The sequence below is a fragment of the Phalacrocorax aristotelis genome, chromosome 6 (genome assembly GCF_949628215.1).
Source record: "Phalacrocorax aristotelis chromosome 6, bGulAri2.1, whole genome shotgun sequence".
In the NCBI taxonomy this organism is placed as follows: Eukaryota; Metazoa; Chordata; class Aves; order Suliformes; family Phalacrocoracidae; genus Phalacrocorax; species Phalacrocorax aristotelis.
Genome location: NC_134281.1, coordinates 11,393,103 through 11,408,134, shown reverse-complemented (window position 1 = coordinate 11,408,134; position 15,032 = coordinate 11,393,103). Strand labels below are relative to the sequence as shown.

Below are 15,032 nucleotides of genomic sequence, written 5' to 3'. Positions count from 1 at the left end.
GGGCGCCCCGCCCTGCGCTCTCCCATTGGCCCAGCCACGCCAGGAGCCCGCCGCTCATTGATCCGGCCCGCTCTCCATCGCCCTTCCCTAATATGGAAGCGATGACAGGAGCGTACCAAGCGCGGCGGGGGGGGAGGAATTGTGCGGGAACCGCCCGCCGCCGCCACCACCACCGTGACCGTTCCCCATCGCCGCCACATCCTCGCTCTATTCCGTAGCGAGGCCTCTTCGCTGCTGCCCGGGCCCTGAACGCGGGGCGGGAACCTCCCGCTTACACCCGCCTCCCGCCGCAGTGGACGGTCCCTCGCATCCCGGAAGAAGGGACCTGCCACTTCCTTTTACCGGGACCGGACCGGAGCCGCCACCATGGTGGGGTGGGGGGCGTCGGGCCGGGCCGGGGGCGGGGATGGGGATGGGGATGGGGGGGGGATGGGGGGACGGCACGGCGGTGTCTGTGTCGTGAGCGGGGCCGGGGCCGGAGGGCGGCGGCTGGTCCCGGTGCGGGGGTGCTGACGCCGCCGTGTCCCCGCAGACTGCCACGCTGCGCCCGTACCTGAACGCGGTGCGCGCCACGCTGCAGGCCGCGCTGTGCCTGGAGAACTTCTCCTCGCAGGTGGTGGAGCGGCACAACAAGCCTGAGGTGGAAGTCAGGTAATGGGGCCGGGGGCGGGCGGGGACAGACGCATCGGCGGAGCTCTATGCCGGGCGGGCTGCCAGACCTGGGGGCCGCCGGGGCCGGTCCGCTGGGCAGCCCGGTGTAGCCGGGCAGGCCTCTGCACCCACCGGCTGCCACCCCGCATGCATGGGGCTCGCCGTGGGGAACAGGGGGGTCTGGCTTGGGCCTGCCTCCGGGAGGTGGAAAGCATTGTCTGGCAATGTGAAGGAAAAGCTGCAATCCCCATGGCCCTCTGCTTGTGTGCTCCCCATCCCTGTTTTCACCACTAACTGCTTCCTTCTGAGCCAGTCCTGCCCTTCCTCCACTCGCAGGAGCAGCAAAGAGCTGCTGTTGCAGCCAGTAATCATCAGCAGGAATGAGAAGGAGAAGGTTCTCATTGAGGGCTCCATCAATTCCGTGCGTGTCAGCATCGCGGTGAAGCAGGTGAGTCAGGGGGCGGTGGGCTTGCAGCTCTGGCCTTGCACAGGGGAAGCCTCACTTCCCTTTCCTCTCCCCAGGCTGATGAGATCGAGAAGATTTTGTGCCACAAATTCATGCGCTTCATGATGATGAGGGCTGAGAACTTCTTCATCCTGCGCAGGAAGCCTGTGGAGGTAAGATGATGGGGCGGAGCGGCTCCTGGCACAGGGGGGTCTCCAGTGCGGAACTGGGATGTGAGGTCGTGTGGCCAGTGGCCCAGGTGTTCATCCCTGGGGTGCTTTTCTTGTCCCCAGGGCTATGACATCAGCTTCTTGATCACAAACTTCCACACGGAGCAGATGTACAAGCACAAGCTGGTGGACTTTGTCATCCATTTCATGGAAGAGATTGACAAGGAGATCAGCGAGATGAAGCTCTCCGTCAATGCCAGGGCCCGCATCGTGGCAGAGGAGTTCCTCAAGAATGTGAGACTCTGAACCGGGAGGTGGCAGGTCCCTTATTTTGGGAGTGGGGTGGGGGCTCCAACCTGCTGTGGCCCTTGTGCCCAGAGCCCACCCTGTTCCATCTGTGGGAGCAGCTGGGGAGCTCGCATCCCCTTTGCTCATGAAGTGCCAGCTTTGAGACCCCCAGAGCACACTCAGGGATGGGCAACAGCTGGGGGGATGCAGCCCTTGCAGTGGCTGCTGTGGTGGGATGCAGAGTCCCCCTCCCCAGTGACACCCCGGGAGGGTGGGCGAGGGCTAGAGGAGCACACGCAGGTAGGGACTGATGGCCACCTCTCTTTTCTCCTCTTGCTTTTCAGTTTTAGGCCGTGGTGCAGGACCCCGTGGCTCCCCAACGCTTGTGCCCCCCGGCACTGTGCCTGCTGCTGCTGCCCCTGGGGGTGGCCGGGCCGGCCCCCGCCTGCCCCTCGCCGGGCCAGGAGTGGCCCCCGCTTTGCAGCAGAGCGGCCCCGGGTGCTGCTGCTGTCTCGTCTCGTTTTTTTAAAGCGGTCGTTTGCTGTAACCACTGTCGCTTTCCTTCCTCCCTCCCTCTTGCTGCACAGGCGGGACCCGCCGCACCGGGGGGCGGGGCCTGGCGGCGGGCGGGGCCTGGAAGGTCGCCATGGCAACGGCAAACAGAAGGGGTGGCGCCGGTGGTGCGGGCATGGCTGGGGGTGCGAAGGGAGGGGTATGGGGGTGTCGGGGGGAGTGGGAGGGTTTGAAGGGGGGCTGGGGGGCGTGTCTCTAGGTGTGGAGTTCAAAAGGGTTTGGGGGGATGCAGGAGGCTGGGGGGGCTGTAGGAAGGGTGTGTGGGCACAGTGGGGTGACCACGTGGCGCTGGGGGGCTGGTTATTTTCCCCCACTTCAGGGCAGTGGAGCCAGCACGGTGGCCAGACCCATGGCTCTGCTGTCATGGCAGGGCCAGGGTTGGGGGACTGAATCCTGCACTGGACCCCCCACCTCAATCCCCAGTGGGACAAGGGGACCAGGGGATCTGCTTGGTCCGTGGGGGAGGCAGAGCCACCCACAGCTCCCCTCACCCTCAGGCTGCCGTGGGACGGTGCCCCATGGAGAGCAGCACTGTGGGCATGCAGACCCCTAGCTGGGGGGGGCACTGCCAGAGCAGGAGATGTCCCAGCTGCCCCCTGGCCTGCCAGGTTGGGAACAAGAGCACGGCAGGGGAGCGGGTTCTCTCGGTGGGCACACAGGGCACCAAAATGAGGCTCAGCGGGTCAGTGAACACTGGGCTGGGGACCCCTGGCTGGGTCAGGCAGAGGCAGGCAGGTAGGTGCCTTCTCCCCCTCTCTGCCTGCCCCACAGGGCTGGGGACGTGGGGGCAGTCGGGTCAGCTGGGGCTGTCGTTATAGGGCAGGCAATATCTGCCACCGCCAGCTGCTGCAGCTGCCACCACCCTTCACTCAATCCTGAGCGGCTCCAGAGGGCCAAGCTGCGCGTCAAGAGGGCCATCAAGGTGAGGGGCCTGACTTCACACCCCCCCAACTGGCCATGCACCTGCATTTACTGTATTTATGGCCAGAGGGCAAAAGCTGAACCCTTGGTTCCCTTCCCAGGAGAAGAAGATCTTCTCGGTGCTGGGCCCCTACCCTGTCATCCGCAGCCTGCTGCGGGCCCGGGGCTGGGTGGAGAGGAAGCTCCCCAGCACAGGCAGGGTGGGCAGCCAGCTGGAGCAGCATTGTGGCAGCTGGGAGAAGCAGCTGCAGGAGGAGGGAGGTGATGCTAATACTGCTGAGCAGGGGGAGGCAGTGCTGGAGCCAGAGGTGGGGTCGGCATGCTGTGGGGCCTGGTCTTCCCCATGTCCACCTGGTGAAGAGGAGGAAGAGGAGCGGGATGAGGAACCCGATGGCATCCACGACCTCATGGTTAGCTGAGAGGGCCAGGGCTGGGCTCTGCCAAGCCCCCAGCACCCTTCCCCAAGACCCCCAGGTGCAGGACACAGCCTGGGATGGGGGTGAGGGTGGGATGGGGGGTCTGTGCCTCACCCTGGCCTCCCCCTCCCACAGTCCTGCCTGGTGCGGGACCAGGTGCCGTACTTCATCTGGACCAACCGCTGTGGTGCTGTTGACTGCCAGCTGCTGCGGCAGGACCAGGTGGTGAACCACTATGCCCGGGTGGGCGCCTTCACCACCAAGGTGGGAGCCTGGACCCCCCGGGGTGGGGGTGGGGTTACACAATAAGGTGGGGAGGCTCCAGTGGGGGCTGCCACCCTTCTCTAAACAGGAGGGATTGTGCCTCAACCTGCGAAACCTGCCCTGGTTCGACCAAGCTGACCCCGACACCTTCTTCCCCCGGTGTTACCGGCTGGGGGCCGCGGATGAGCGGCAAGCCTTCATCGGTGAGCTCAGGCCTGGCGTGACCCAATGTGGCCATCACCTTCCTGTCCCCCCATGCCTCTGGTCCCCCCATGTCCTGTGCAGGACCGGGTGGGGACGATACCCACCCTTGCAGAGGATTTCCGCCTGACAGCAGCTCGCAGCCTGCTCAAAATGGCCCTGGAGAGGGCTGGGGATGTGCTGGTGGGGACAGAGCAGTCCCTGAAATCTGGCGAGGAGCCAGGTGAGCTTGTGGAGCTGGGCCTAGGAGGAGAGGGACAGGGAGCTTGGGGTCAGAGGTATGCCTAGGGGCTGACCCTCTGCTCGGGGCTGTGGCTTGGGACCCCCCCCCCCCACTCCCTTACCACCCCACCTTACGGGTGCCCTGTCCCTCCAGCCCATCCCTGTGCACCCAAAGCCACCCATCCCATGGGCAGGCTCTGTGCCGCAGCCCCAGGGGTGGCACAGCAGGTCCCTGGGAGTCACTTCCCTGACCCCATGCCATCCACAGCGGGTCCAGGGCTTCTCCTGCCCCCCCAGCTGGTGGAGGAGGCCCTGCAGGTCTGTGAGCAGCACCTGGGCAGCCTGCAGCACCAGGACATTGATGGGGACTCCCTGGCACCCTGCATGACAGCCACCGACTGGGACCGCTTCCTGCGGGACTGCTATCGTGTGGCACAGTGAGTACCAAGCAGGATGGGTGGGCTGCTGCAGTGGGGCTGCCACTGAGCCCCCTGCATCCCCCCACAGCGAGGGGGCCAGGCTAGTGCTGAGTGGGGTGCAACGGGAGCGGTGCCAGGCCCTGCTGCGGCACCTGGCAGGGCAGCTGCCCCAGCTCGGCATGGAGGGCGACCGCAACGTCTGGATCCTCAAACCCGGTGCCAAATCCCGTGGCAGGGGTAAGGCTGGAGGAAGTGGGGGACATGGGCTCCCTGCCAAAGATGGGGCCCCACCATCCCCACGTCCCACAGGCATCGTCTGCAAGGCGCAGCTGGAGGAGCTGCTGCGGCTGGCAGGGGGCTGTGTGGCACCCCTGGTGCGGGCAGGTGAGTGGGTGGTGCAGAAGTATGTGGAGCGGCTGCTGCTCATCTTTGGCACCAAATTTGATGTCCGGCAATGGTTCCTGGTGACCGACTGGAACCCACTAACCGTCTGGTTTTACCGTGAGAGCTACCTGCGCTTCTGCTCCCAGCCCTTCTCCCTCTGCCGCCTGGACCCGTGAGTGCCCCCTGTGCTGCACCCCAATACCCCAGCACCTGCTGGCACCCCACTGACCCGGCCCCGCTCTCCCCACCCCAGTGCCCGGCACCTCTGCAACGTCTCCATCCAGAAGCAGTGTGGGCCAGTGCGGGGCAGGCATCCCCAGCTGCCCCCTGACCAGACCTGGTCCTGCCAACAGCTCCAGGCGTACCTGGCACATGTGGGGCATGCGGATGCCTGGCACACAGTGATGGTGCCTGGCATGAAGGTGGCGGTGGTAGGCGCCCTGCGCAGTGCCCAAGACCTGGTGGGGGCCCGCAAGGGCAGCTTTGAGCTCTACGGGGCTGACTTTGTCTTTGGGGAGGATTGCCAGCCCTGGCTGCTGGAGATCAACGCCAGCCCCACCATGGCCCCCTCCTCAACAGTGACCAGCCGGCTCTGTGCCAGCGTCCAGCGGGACACGCTGCGCGTGGTCATTGACCACAAGAACGACCCCACCTGCCCCACTGGTGCCTTTGAGCTCATCTACAAGGAGGTGGGCTTGGGGTGGGGGGGGCTATGGGGCCAGCAGCACCCTCTGGGCACCCCAAGTCCCCACTTCCCCCCGTGTCCTCCTGCAGGCGGCTGTGCCTGTGCCTCTATATGTGGGGCTGAAGCTGATAGTGCAAGGCTGCTCCCTGAGGAAGGCCCAGCTGGCACACCGCCGAGCCCACGGCAAGCCCCCCACTGCTGCAGCTGGCACCCCCCAGCACCCCACACCTCCCAGGCCCTGGGGCAGGGCAGCCCCACTCCCCCAGCCCAGAGCACTGCAGGGGCAGCTGGCTCCTCTGGGGCAATGGAGCCGCTGCTGCCCCCCCAGCTCAGCCCACCCAGCACCACCGCAGCCCCTGGGCTGCCGTGCCAGGAGCCGGGGGCTGCCACAGCTCTGCCCTGGCTTAGTGTCCATCTCCCGGCCAGGGCGCCTATCTCACTGCCCCAAGGGACCCTCGCTGGCCAGCAGCCCCTGGGGACCCATGGGCCAGGCCCCCTCCTGCCGAGGGGCTGCACCTGCCTGGGCTGGCACCCAGTGCCTGGACACCACGGCCAGGCCTGGGGCAGCTGAGCCCCATGCCCAGGAGGCACATGGTGGCTCCCAGGGGGATGCAGAAGAGCTGTGACGCCGAAGGACACCCAGGAGGGGACTGGCTCGACACCAGCACCCTGCCTATCCCAGCTGGGGCAACACGTCAGCACCCAACTCCCCCCAGTCACAGCCAGACTCCACCACTGGGTGCAGGTGGCTGCAAAACATGTCTGTGACAAGGAACCTGGCTCTAACCCTCTGTGTCCGGGGAGGGGGCAGGCACGGTGGCGCTGAACCTGGGACGGGGCCGTGGCTAGGAACTGGGGCTGCTGGGGGCAGGAAAAGACACCTCTGCTCCTGCCTGCCTGCGGTCGTGCCTGCAGACAGAGCCACGGCAGCAGTGCCGCTGCTGCTCATTGGTGCTGGGAACGAGGTCAAGTGCAGGGGTAGCAGTAAGGCCACTGTCACCGGCTCTGCTTGGGGTGAGGGTGGTGGCCAGTGGCCCTGGCAGTGCTGTGGAGATGAGGGGGACGCATCCCATGTGTACTAGGGAAAGAAACAGCACCGAGGCACCCTGGCAGCAGTTGGGGGTTTAATGGGGGGGCAGAGGGGGAGTGGATTGGGGGGGGAGTTCTGCCACAGGTTCTAGGAGCCCCAGGCGCTGCAGGGTGCGTAGGAAGTGGGGGGGCAGGGGGGCGCAGAGCGGGCCCTGGGGCAGCACCAGCTGCTGCAGGTGGAGGTGGAGTGGGAGGTTGCGGAGCTGCTGCGAGGAGAGCCCCAGCCGGCGCAGCAGATCCTCGTCCAGCACCTGCAACAGGGAGTGGGGTGGGGAGGGCAGCTCAGCAGGGCTCCCAGGAGCTGTGCTGAGCCCCCACTCCAGCCACATACCTGTGTGCGGGTCGGGGTAGCTGCAGGGGGCAGGAGGAAGGGCACCCCCAGCACCCTGCCCACACGGGACGAGTACTCATGGTCACCCAGGGCCGGGCACAGCAGCAGCATCAGGTGGACCGGGAGCTGCTCTGGGAAGGCTGGGGAGGCATGGAGAGGGTGGGACCGTGCTGGCACAGGGGTCCAGGAGGGGCATGGAGCGGTGTTGGGGGTCACTCACCTGTCCTGGGCTGGAGCTGGAGGAGGGCGCAGCCCCCTGCGGCGCCCAGCACCCGGTAGCGTGTCAGGGTGCTCTTCACTTCCTTCCTGGCCAGGCTGCGGCGCCCTGGGGCCGGCACCGGCACCACCTGTGGCAGCACAGCTCTAGCACCACCCTTTGTATCCTCCCCCATACCCTGTGCCCCCAGGCCCCCGGCACCCCCTTACCATGGCAGTGTCACCCTGCTGCTGCCAGCACAGCCCAGTGCGGATCTCGCCCTCCGCCTCTGACGGGACCCCTACAGTGACAGCGCTGCGGGGAGAGAGAGGTGGGGAGGTGGGGAGGTGGGGAGATGGGGAGGGCCCTCCCTGCACCAGCTAGGTGTGGTCCTAGGGACTCAGTGGCGTCCCAGGGACTCACTGGTACGTGGCAGGGTACTGGCCTCTCCGGCGGGCATCAGCGAAGAACTGCTGGAGCTGCTCGGTGGCACGGCGGCTGCTGGAGAGGAGGACAAGGCCAGAGCACTCCCTGTGGGATGCAGCAGCTCTAAGCCCTAGCCGGGGGGGCTTGCACCCCTCGAACCACCCCCCCCCCACCCCCCCCCCGAACCATACCTGGCTGGAGCCTTCACCACGTGGAGCTCAACAGGGAGGCCCAGGCGCCGCCTCAGTGCCGGCAGCAGTGCTGCCAGGCTCAGCTCCCCGGGGCACCCTGCGAAAAGGGGGATCAGCACCTGCTGGGACCCCCCCATCCCCAGCCAAACCTCCCACCCAGAGTGGGAGAGACACCCCCGCAAGGGATCCCGCACTTACCCAGGATGGGCAGGCCAGGGGGCTTGCTCAGCGCCAGCAGGGATCCTGGGAAGGGACGCCCGGTCAGGATGTGGCCCCTTGCTGGTCCCCCCACAGTACCCCCCCCGCTTCCCGCCCACCCCCGGTACCTTCCCGGAGCACCACGGAGGCCTCCAGCAGCCCCAGCATCCCCTCGGAGCCCAGTGGTCGCCCCGACCTGCGGGGGGTGGAGTGGGTGGGGGGCACGGGTGGGGCCCCCCCTCCCCACCTGTGGGATGTCCTCTGCCCCAGCCACCCACCCTGCGTGTTCCCACACCCCCACGGCTCACCCGCACCCCCACCACCACGTGTATGCCCCCAAATCTGATCCCACGCCCCCTGTCCCGCCCCCCCAACGCGTGCCCCTGCACCCACAGCCACTCTGCACCGGCGTGTGCATCCCTACGCCTGCCCCCGCACCCCCTGTGCTCCCCCAGCCCCTCTGTGTTCACCCTGTGCGACCCCACGCACGTCCCCGCTCCCACGTGGGTGGGTGTGCACCCCAATGTCCCCCAGCAAGCCCTGTGCACCCACGCGTGTGCACCCCCAATGTCCCTCCCGCAAGCGCCCGCGCACCCACGCGTGTGCACCCCCAATGTCCCTGCACTCCACGCATGCGCGCCTCCACGAACACGACCTCCCCGCTCGTGCCTCCCACCCACACGCCCCCCTGCGCGCTCCCACTACCCTACGGCGCGCGCCCCTCGCCCCGCGCGCGCCAGCACGCGCGCGGCTGCACCCCCGCCCGCCATGTCGGCACTGCGCCTGCGCGGGGAGGCGGGGCCACTCCCGCGCAGCTAATAGAGCCGAGCCTCCAGGTGCACAGAGCGGCCGCCTAGGCCGCTGAGAGCCGGCGGCCACGGCCATAGATAGGCGGAAGTGCGGGCAGAGTGTCCCGCCGGCGGGTGGGGTGCGGCGGGGCGGGAGTCCCCGTGATCGTCACCTGTGGGGGTGCTCGTGGGGCTGTCCTGGGGGGGTCGGGCGGGGGCAGGGCAGTCACAGGGAGTGGGTCCCGGAGCTGTCACCGGGGGCCTGACACCAAGGGAGTGAGGCCCGGGGAACGGGGGAGGTGACCTGCAACCGGGGCGCGGTGCGGGGGCTGCGCTCGGGAGCGGGTCCGCCCACCTCACGCCGTGCCCCCCCCTCCCGCAGGCAGCTCCCGTCGCTGCTATGGCCTCCCGCGGGGGTCCCCGCGCCGCCGGTACTGATGGCAGCGACTTCCAGCACCGGGAGCGGGTGGCCTCGCACTACCAGATGAGGTGGGTGTCCCGGTGTGAGGGGGGGCCTGCGGGAGGGGGAGGAGGAAGGCAGGGCCCCCCCTGGCGGGCACCAACAGCCCCCTCTCTCCCCAGCGTGACCCTCAAGTCGGAGATCAAGAAGCTTATCTACGCACACGTGGGGATCTGGCTGCTTCTGCTGGCCCAGGTGTGCGTGGGGCACCTCAAGCTGCTGCCCCACGACCGTGTCGCCATGCCCTACCAGTGGGAGTACCCCTACCTGCTCAGCATCCTACCCTCCCTCCTTGGCCTGCTCTCCTTCCCCCGCAACAACATCAGCTACCTGGTCCTCTCCATGATCAGCACCGGGCTCTTCTCCATCGCTCCCCTCATTTATGGGGCCATGGAGATGTTCCCCATGGCGCAGCAGCTCTACCGGCATGGCAAAGCGTACCGCTTCATCTTCGGCTTCTCGGCCGTCTCAGTCATGTACCTGGTAGTGGTGGTGGCTGCCCAGGTGCATGGCTGGCAGCTCTACTACAGCAAGAAGCTGCTGGACTCCTGGTTCACCAGCACGCAGGAGAAGAAGAAGAAATGAGTAGGGGGACGCCTGGGCTCCATGAGGGCCGGAGTTCCGAAGCCGGGCCCTGTGGGGCGGCGCTGGCGCAGTTCCCGTGGGTGGGGGGTCAACAGGGATCAATGCGTGTGCCTGAGTCATGCCACGGCTCTGTACTCGCGGGGGGCGGGTCCCCAGCCGTGGAGCGTCCCTGCCGCCCCCCCTCCCACGGGGCGCGGGTGTCCCTTCGCGTGTCGTTACCTGGAAATAAAGTATGCTACGCGCTCCCACGCGTGTCTGCGCTGCAGGAAGCGCCGCCCGGCGGCGGGGGGGATGGGGACGGGGCCGCACGTACCGGCGGAGGAATGCGGCGGGGCTGGGGGCGGGGCGGGAGCGGCGGCTCAGCCATGGAGCAGCCGGTGCTGCTCGCCGCCGTTGCCGCCGCGATGCTGTTGCTGCCGGGGGCCGGGGCCGCCGTCACCCGCCTCCGGGTCTCCGCTAACTTCGTGAGCACCGCGGGGTGACGGGAGGGGACGGCGGGGGAGGGGGGCGGGCGGCGCCGTGTTTAACCCGTCTCTTTGCTTGCAGGAGTGCCGGGCTACCGGTGAGTAGCGGCGGGGCCGGGATCGGGGCCACCGCGATCGTGGGGGGTCTCCCGAGACTCCGAATCCCCGGGGCTCCCGGTGTGCAGAGCTTTTCCCCCGCTCCCGCCTGGGACTCCCGGTCCCCGGGGTTCCCCCTTCCCGGGGCTCCAGGTGTGCAGAGCTTTACCGCCGCCCCCGCCTGGGACTCCCAGTCCCTGGGGTTTCCCCTTCCCTGGGCTCCCGGTGTGCAGGGCTTCCTCCCCCACTCCCGCCTGTGAGTCCCGGTCCCCGGGGCTCCCGATCCTCGGGCTCCCCAGTCCCGGGGCTCCTGGTTCACGGGGTTCCCGGTGTGCAGAGTTCCCCACCCCGGCCTGGGACTCCCGGTCCCCCAGGGCTCCTCCCTTCCCAGGGTTCTCCCTTCCCCCCGAGGCTCCCCGCTTCCCAGGGCTCCCGGTGTGCACAGCCTCCCGGCCCCGTCCTGGGACTCCCGGTCCACGGGGCCTCCCGATCCTCGGGCTCCCCCTTCCCCCCGGGGCTCCCCCTTCCCCGCAGAGTTCCCCCTTCCTGGGGCTCCCGGTGTGCAGAGCTCCCCCCATCCCTCCCCGGCCTGGGACTCCCGGTCCCCAGGGCTCCCGGTGCCGGCGGTAGGCAGGACCCCCATCGCACGGCCGCCCCTCCTCTCTGCTTTCCCCCCACAGCCGACAGGACGCTGAGCCGTCCCCGCTGCCGCCAGTCGCGGCCCTGGCCCGGGCCCCTCCTGGCGCCGCCCGCCCTGGCGCTGAGCGGGGCCCGTCTGTGCCCGCCCTCCCGGCCCTGCCAGCCCTGCCTGCGGGTGCGCCTGGCCCTCCCCGCCGCAGGTACGGGCAGGGGCGTGGGGGCCCGGCACCCTCGGGCTGCGGGGTGGGCTCCTCCTCCCTCCCGTGTCAGCACTCCACGCTGATTTCTCGCAGGGCTCGACGATGTCCGTGGGCTGCAGCTCAACTTCCTGGAGCTGGGCTCCAACAGGGCTGGCTGGCTGCAGGTGTGGCGGCGGCACCGGGCACCGGGCAGCTCGCCGGTGAGTCTGGGATACACCACGGGGCCAGTTGCTGGGGCCGGGGGTGTCCCGCTGACACCACGCTCCCTGCAGTGGCAGGTGCAGTTCGACTGCTTCCCAGCCGAGAGCGGGCATCACGTCCTTGTCTCCCTTCGCACCATCCCTGACCGAGGCTTGGCCATCAGCCACAGCCACCTGCTTGCTCCTGAGCCGCCTGGTGAGGCTGGGGAGGACCCCGGGAGTGTCCTGGGGGGACACCAGCTGACCCCCGCCTGGTCCACAGGGCCTGTCTTCGCCCATGCCTGGGTCTCCGAGGAGCGGGCCATCAAAGTGTGGGTGCCTGAGGGCCCTGCCCTGATGGTGCGGCTGTGCCACCAGCTGGCCCTGGAGTGTGAGGAGCTGCCCCAGCCCTTCCACCGGCAGGTAACGGCTCCGGCCCCCCCACAGCCACCCCCACCCCAGGCTGGGGGCCACGCTCCTTCCAAGCTGATGCTGCCTCCATGTCTGCAGGTGCTGGTGCTGGGGGGCCACCACGTTTCACTGCCGTATGAGTTCCTGGTGCCCTGCCTGTGTGTCGAGGTGTGGATGCTGTCCCCTGTGGCCGCTGGGACCCTCTCCCTGTCTGCCTCCACCTATGCGGCGAGGGGAGGCAGGAGGAGTGGGGGCACGTTGCCCTGACTCCCCTGCTCTGCTCTCCCAGGCCTCCTACCCCCACCATGACAGCCCACGCAGCAAGCGCTGCCCATTCCGTGACCAGCCAGCCGCCTGTGAGTGCCCGTGGCAAGGGGAGACAGGTCCCGGGGGTCATCCCTGGATGTGTGTGTGTCCCCTGCTGACACAGTGCCCTGCAGATGGCCCCGAGCTGTGGTCCTCGGTGCGCTTCCATGACTACAGCACCAGCAGCAAGGACCAGATGGTGATGGTGCTGAGTGCCAGCTGCCCTCTGCGCCCCCGGGCCACCCTGTGCTGGAGGGAGGCAGCAGCTGAGACTGCGCCCTGCCACGATATCCCCAACTCCACAGCCAGTGAGGAGGAGCAGGTGAGGGGTCCTGGCTTTGAGGTACCATGGGGCACCAGCCTGGAAGGGTGCAGGGCTGTGGCCTTGGCTGGGGCACCCACCGGACTACTGGGCCCCATGGGGGCGGTGGGTGGACACTGGGGTGCCCGTGGGCTGTGTGGGTTGGGGATGGTGACATGCTCTCTGCCCGTACCAGGCATACATGCTGGACAAGGTGGACATACACCCTCAGCTCTGCTTCCGGGTAAGCCCCTGCAGAGGTGTAGGCACCGCCTGGGAAGGGGCTGGGGGGCGGCAGTGGGCAATGGTGGCTCACCCTGCCCCTCTCCCACCAGTTCTCCTACGGGAACAGCAGCCATGTGGAGTGTCCCCACCATCCAGGTGAGCTCTGCGGGCAGGGGCACCCCTGGGCTGAGCGCAGCCCTGCCCCGGGGTCCCTCACACTTCTCATTCTCTCGGGCATCCCGTGATCTCCCCCCTTTCTCTCTGGTGGCTGCAGAGACCGCCTGGAATGTCTCAGTGAGCACCCGGGGGCTGCAGCTGCACCTGCACCTCACCTCCAGCGTCCCTGCGGCCTTCAGTGCAGCCCTCTGCCAGCGCCGGAGTGGGCAGTGTGAGCCCGAGGCCCCGCTCTACACTGTCACACAGGTGGGCAGTGCGGGGCTGGTGGGGACATGGTGGGGATTGAGCCACGCTGACCCTGCCCTACCTTGTGCTTTGCAGCTAGAGGGCTCTGCGCCGGGGGAGCTGGCGCTGCTGCTGCCGGTGCAGATCCTGGGCAGCTGCGTGCTGGTAAGGTGACCCCCATGTCAGCACCTGCACCACAGAGTGGGGACAGACCCCAACCTGGCACCCCCTGCTCATCCAGCCCCTTCCCCAGGTGTGGCGTTCGGATGTGCGCTTTGCTCGGAAGCAGCTGCTCTGTCCTGATGGTGAGCGGGCATCCTGGGAGGCCACGGGGGGTGGTGGGGATGGGCAGATGCCCCCCTTCACCTCCCCTCTCCCAGTCTCCCGCAGGCACTTTGGGCTGCTGGGGCTGGCGCTGGCACTGGGGCTTGTGGTGACCGTGCTGCTCCTCAACTGCCGAGGCACCTGGAGGCCGGCCGCTGGTAAGGGGCACCCCAGAGTGCTGTGGGATGGGTGGCCAGGGGCTGGGGTGCCAGAGGGTGCCAGCTCCCTGGGCTGCAGGAGGTCCTGGGGCAGTATGGTGGATGCTGCCATGCCCTTGGGGGATGCCAGGGTGTTCCATGGGGATGCCAGGAGATCTCTGGGCAGTGCTGTCACTGCTGTCCCCTCCATCCCGCAGGTGCCCCAGGTGGGCGCCCCGTGCTGCTGCTGTACTCGCCGGACTCGGAGGAGCACCTGGGGCTGGTGTGTGCCCTGGCTGAGCGGCTGCGTGCCGGGCTGGGCTGCGACGTTCACCTGGACCTGTGGGAAGCAGGTGGCGTGGGGCAAGCAGGCACCCTACCCTGGCTCTATGCCCAGCGGGGCCGTGTGGGCCGCCAGCATGGTACCATCCTTCTCCTCTGGAGCCGGGGCAGTGCCCAGCTCTTCCGCCGGTGGCGGGTTGGGGCAGCTGATGGGTCCCCCAGGGATGCCCATGACATCTTTGGGGCAGCCATGGCCTGTCTGCATGGGGAGCTGGGGGCAGCGGGCTATGGTGGTGGCTGGGTGCTGGCCTACTTCAGCCAGCTCTGCAGCTCCCATGACATCCCCAGGCCTCTCCGGCCTCTGCCCACCTACTGCCTGCCCCAGCAGCTGCCCAGGCTGCTGGGTGCCCTGCGGGGCAGCCCTCCAGCCCCCCGTCGTTGTCGGGGCAGGGCAGAGGGACTCCTGCACCAGCTGCTGGAGGTGGGGGCCAGAGAGGGCAGCCCCCAGCCCCCTGGGGTGGCTGCTGGCACCTGAAGGTTTGTGCTAGACCTCAGCCGGGCATTGCTGCGGGGCCAGCAGGGCAGGGTGCAGCCCCCTGGTGAGGGCAGGGGCCCCGTCATGGAGGTGCGGGGCTAGGCTGAACATGCTGACTGTGGCAGCAGGAGGGGTGCCCATGGGGCACACTGGGCAGGGGCCGTGCATGCCTGAGCAGGCTGACCCTGGCCAGGGAAATGCCATGGGGGCCAGGGCGAGCGGCTGGCTGGGAGCAGAGGTGCTGCCCTGGGCAGGGGCAGCTTTATTTCCACACAGGGACCTGTGCCGGAGGAGAGCTGGGACGCGGGGAGGCCCCCAAGGACAACGTGGCTGGGCGCAGGGCTGGGGCAGCGCTGGAAGAAGTGGGGTGGTGGTGGGGCTCCTTGCCCTGCCTGGGCACAGGGGGCCGGGGGGTTTGGGTGCTGGGCACAGCCTGGCCCTGCTCCTCGCTCCCCTGCTGTTGGTAGGACCTGGTCTGCAGTGGGAGCAATAAAAGCACTGTTTCACCCTGCCCTGCTGTCCAGATGGTGTGCTGGGGCTCGGCCGGTGCCCCCTTGGCAGCTGGGGCTGGCAGGGGCACCGTGCCCATGCGGTGGGGCAGGGGCAGGGCCCAAACCCGACCCACGGG

General features: G+C 68.3%; 5 protein-coding genes across 13 annotated transcripts; 4 read left to right on the top strand and 1 right to left on the bottom strand.

Annotated features, from left to right (window-relative positions):
- The first annotated feature begins 100 nt into the window (after positions 1 to 100).
- Positions 101 to 2,101, top strand: ARPC4 (actin related protein 2/3 complex subunit 4). The gene is made up of 6 exons (XM_075095925.1): positions 101 to 369; positions 533 to 651; positions 988 to 1,099; positions 1,174 to 1,269; positions 1,390 to 1,560; positions 1,899 to 2,101. The coding sequence occupies exons 1-6, from the start codon at positions 367 to 369 to the stop codon at positions 1,902 to 1,904; spliced, it is 507 nt and encodes a 168-aa protein (XP_074952026.1). The 5' UTR covers positions 101 to 366; the 3' UTR covers positions 1,905 to 2,101.
- Positions 2,102 to 2,242: 141 nt separating this feature from the next.
- Positions 2,243 to 6,412, top strand: TTLL3 (tubulin tyrosine ligase like 3). The gene is made up of 11 exons (XM_075095400.1): positions 2,243 to 2,266; positions 2,867 to 3,049; positions 3,150 to 3,458; positions 3,600 to 3,728; positions 3,817 to 3,931; positions 4,045 to 4,152; positions 4,420 to 4,588; positions 4,659 to 4,807; positions 4,880 to 5,126; positions 5,208 to 5,643; positions 5,729 to 6,412. The coding sequence occupies exons 1-11, from the start codon at positions 2,243 to 2,245 to the stop codon at positions 6,263 to 6,265; spliced, it is 2,406 nt and encodes an 801-aa protein (XP_074951501.1). The 3' UTR covers positions 6,266 to 6,412.
- A 334-nt stretch (positions 6,413 to 6,746) lies between these two features.
- Positions 6,747 to 10,198, bottom strand: RPUSD3 (RNA pseudouridine synthase D3). Of its 5 annotated transcripts, none has more exons than XM_075095910.1 (9): positions 10,123 to 10,198; positions 8,199 to 8,266; positions 8,071 to 8,115; positions 7,873 to 7,969; positions 7,679 to 7,786; positions 7,486 to 7,570; positions 7,280 to 7,406; positions 7,060 to 7,199; positions 6,747 to 6,979 (listed from the first exon to the last, which is right to left on the bottom strand). In XM_075095910.1, exons 2-9 carry the CDS (start codon positions 8,236 to 8,238, stop codon positions 6,764 to 6,766), a joined length of 858 nt encoding a protein of 285 aa, XP_074952011.1. In that variant the 5' UTR covers positions 8,239 to 8,266; positions 10,123 to 10,198; the 3' UTR covers positions 6,747 to 6,763. The 5 variants fall into 5 exon arrangements, with proteins under 5 accessions (XP_074952011.1, XP_074952007.1, XP_074952008.1 ...); XM_075095906.1 differs by lacking the exon at positions 10,123 to 10,198 and adding an exon at positions 8,828 to 8,970; XM_075095907.1 differs by lacking the exon at positions 10,123 to 10,198 and adding an exon at positions 8,828 to 8,970 and having other exon boundaries at positions 7,679 to 7,756.
- On the top strand, positions 8,902 to 10,151 carry JAGN1 (jagunal vesicle mediated transporter 1). 2 transcript variants are annotated; one of them, XM_075095911.1, is made up of 3 exons: positions 8,902 to 8,993; positions 9,241 to 9,347; positions 9,441 to 10,151. In XM_075095911.1, the coding sequence occupies exons 2-3, from the start codon at positions 9,259 to 9,261 to the stop codon at positions 9,901 to 9,903; spliced, it is 552 nt and encodes a 183-aa protein (XP_074952012.1). In that variant the 5' UTR covers positions 8,902 to 8,993; positions 9,241 to 9,258; the 3' UTR covers positions 9,904 to 10,151. The 2 variants fall into 2 exon arrangements, with proteins under 2 accessions (XP_074952012.1, XP_074952013.1); XM_075095912.1 differs by having other exon boundaries at positions 8,968 to 9,039.
- Positions 9,925 to 14,910, top strand: IL17RE (interleukin 17 receptor E). 4 transcript variants are annotated; one of them, XM_075095900.1, is made up of 16 exons: positions 9,925 to 10,367; positions 10,450 to 10,616; positions 11,144 to 11,302; positions 11,396 to 11,502; positions 11,575 to 11,698; positions 11,765 to 11,904; positions 11,992 to 12,060; positions 12,182 to 12,248; positions 12,333 to 12,520; positions 12,696 to 12,743; positions 12,835 to 12,880; positions 12,999 to 13,147; positions 13,223 to 13,291; positions 13,380 to 13,431; positions 13,507 to 13,608; positions 13,806 to 14,910. In XM_075095900.1, exons 1-16 carry the CDS (start codon positions 9,925 to 9,927, stop codon positions 14,402 to 14,404), a joined length of 2,529 nt encoding a protein of 842 aa, XP_074952001.1. In that variant the 3' UTR covers positions 14,405 to 14,910. The 4 variants fall into 4 exon arrangements, with proteins under 4 accessions (XP_074952001.1, XP_074952000.1, XP_074952003.1 ...); XM_075095899.1 differs by having other exon boundaries at positions 13,368 to 13,431; XM_075095903.1 differs by having other exon boundaries at positions 10,248 to 10,367; positions 10,450 to 10,465.
- Positions 14,911 to 15,032: the final 122 nt, after the last annotated feature.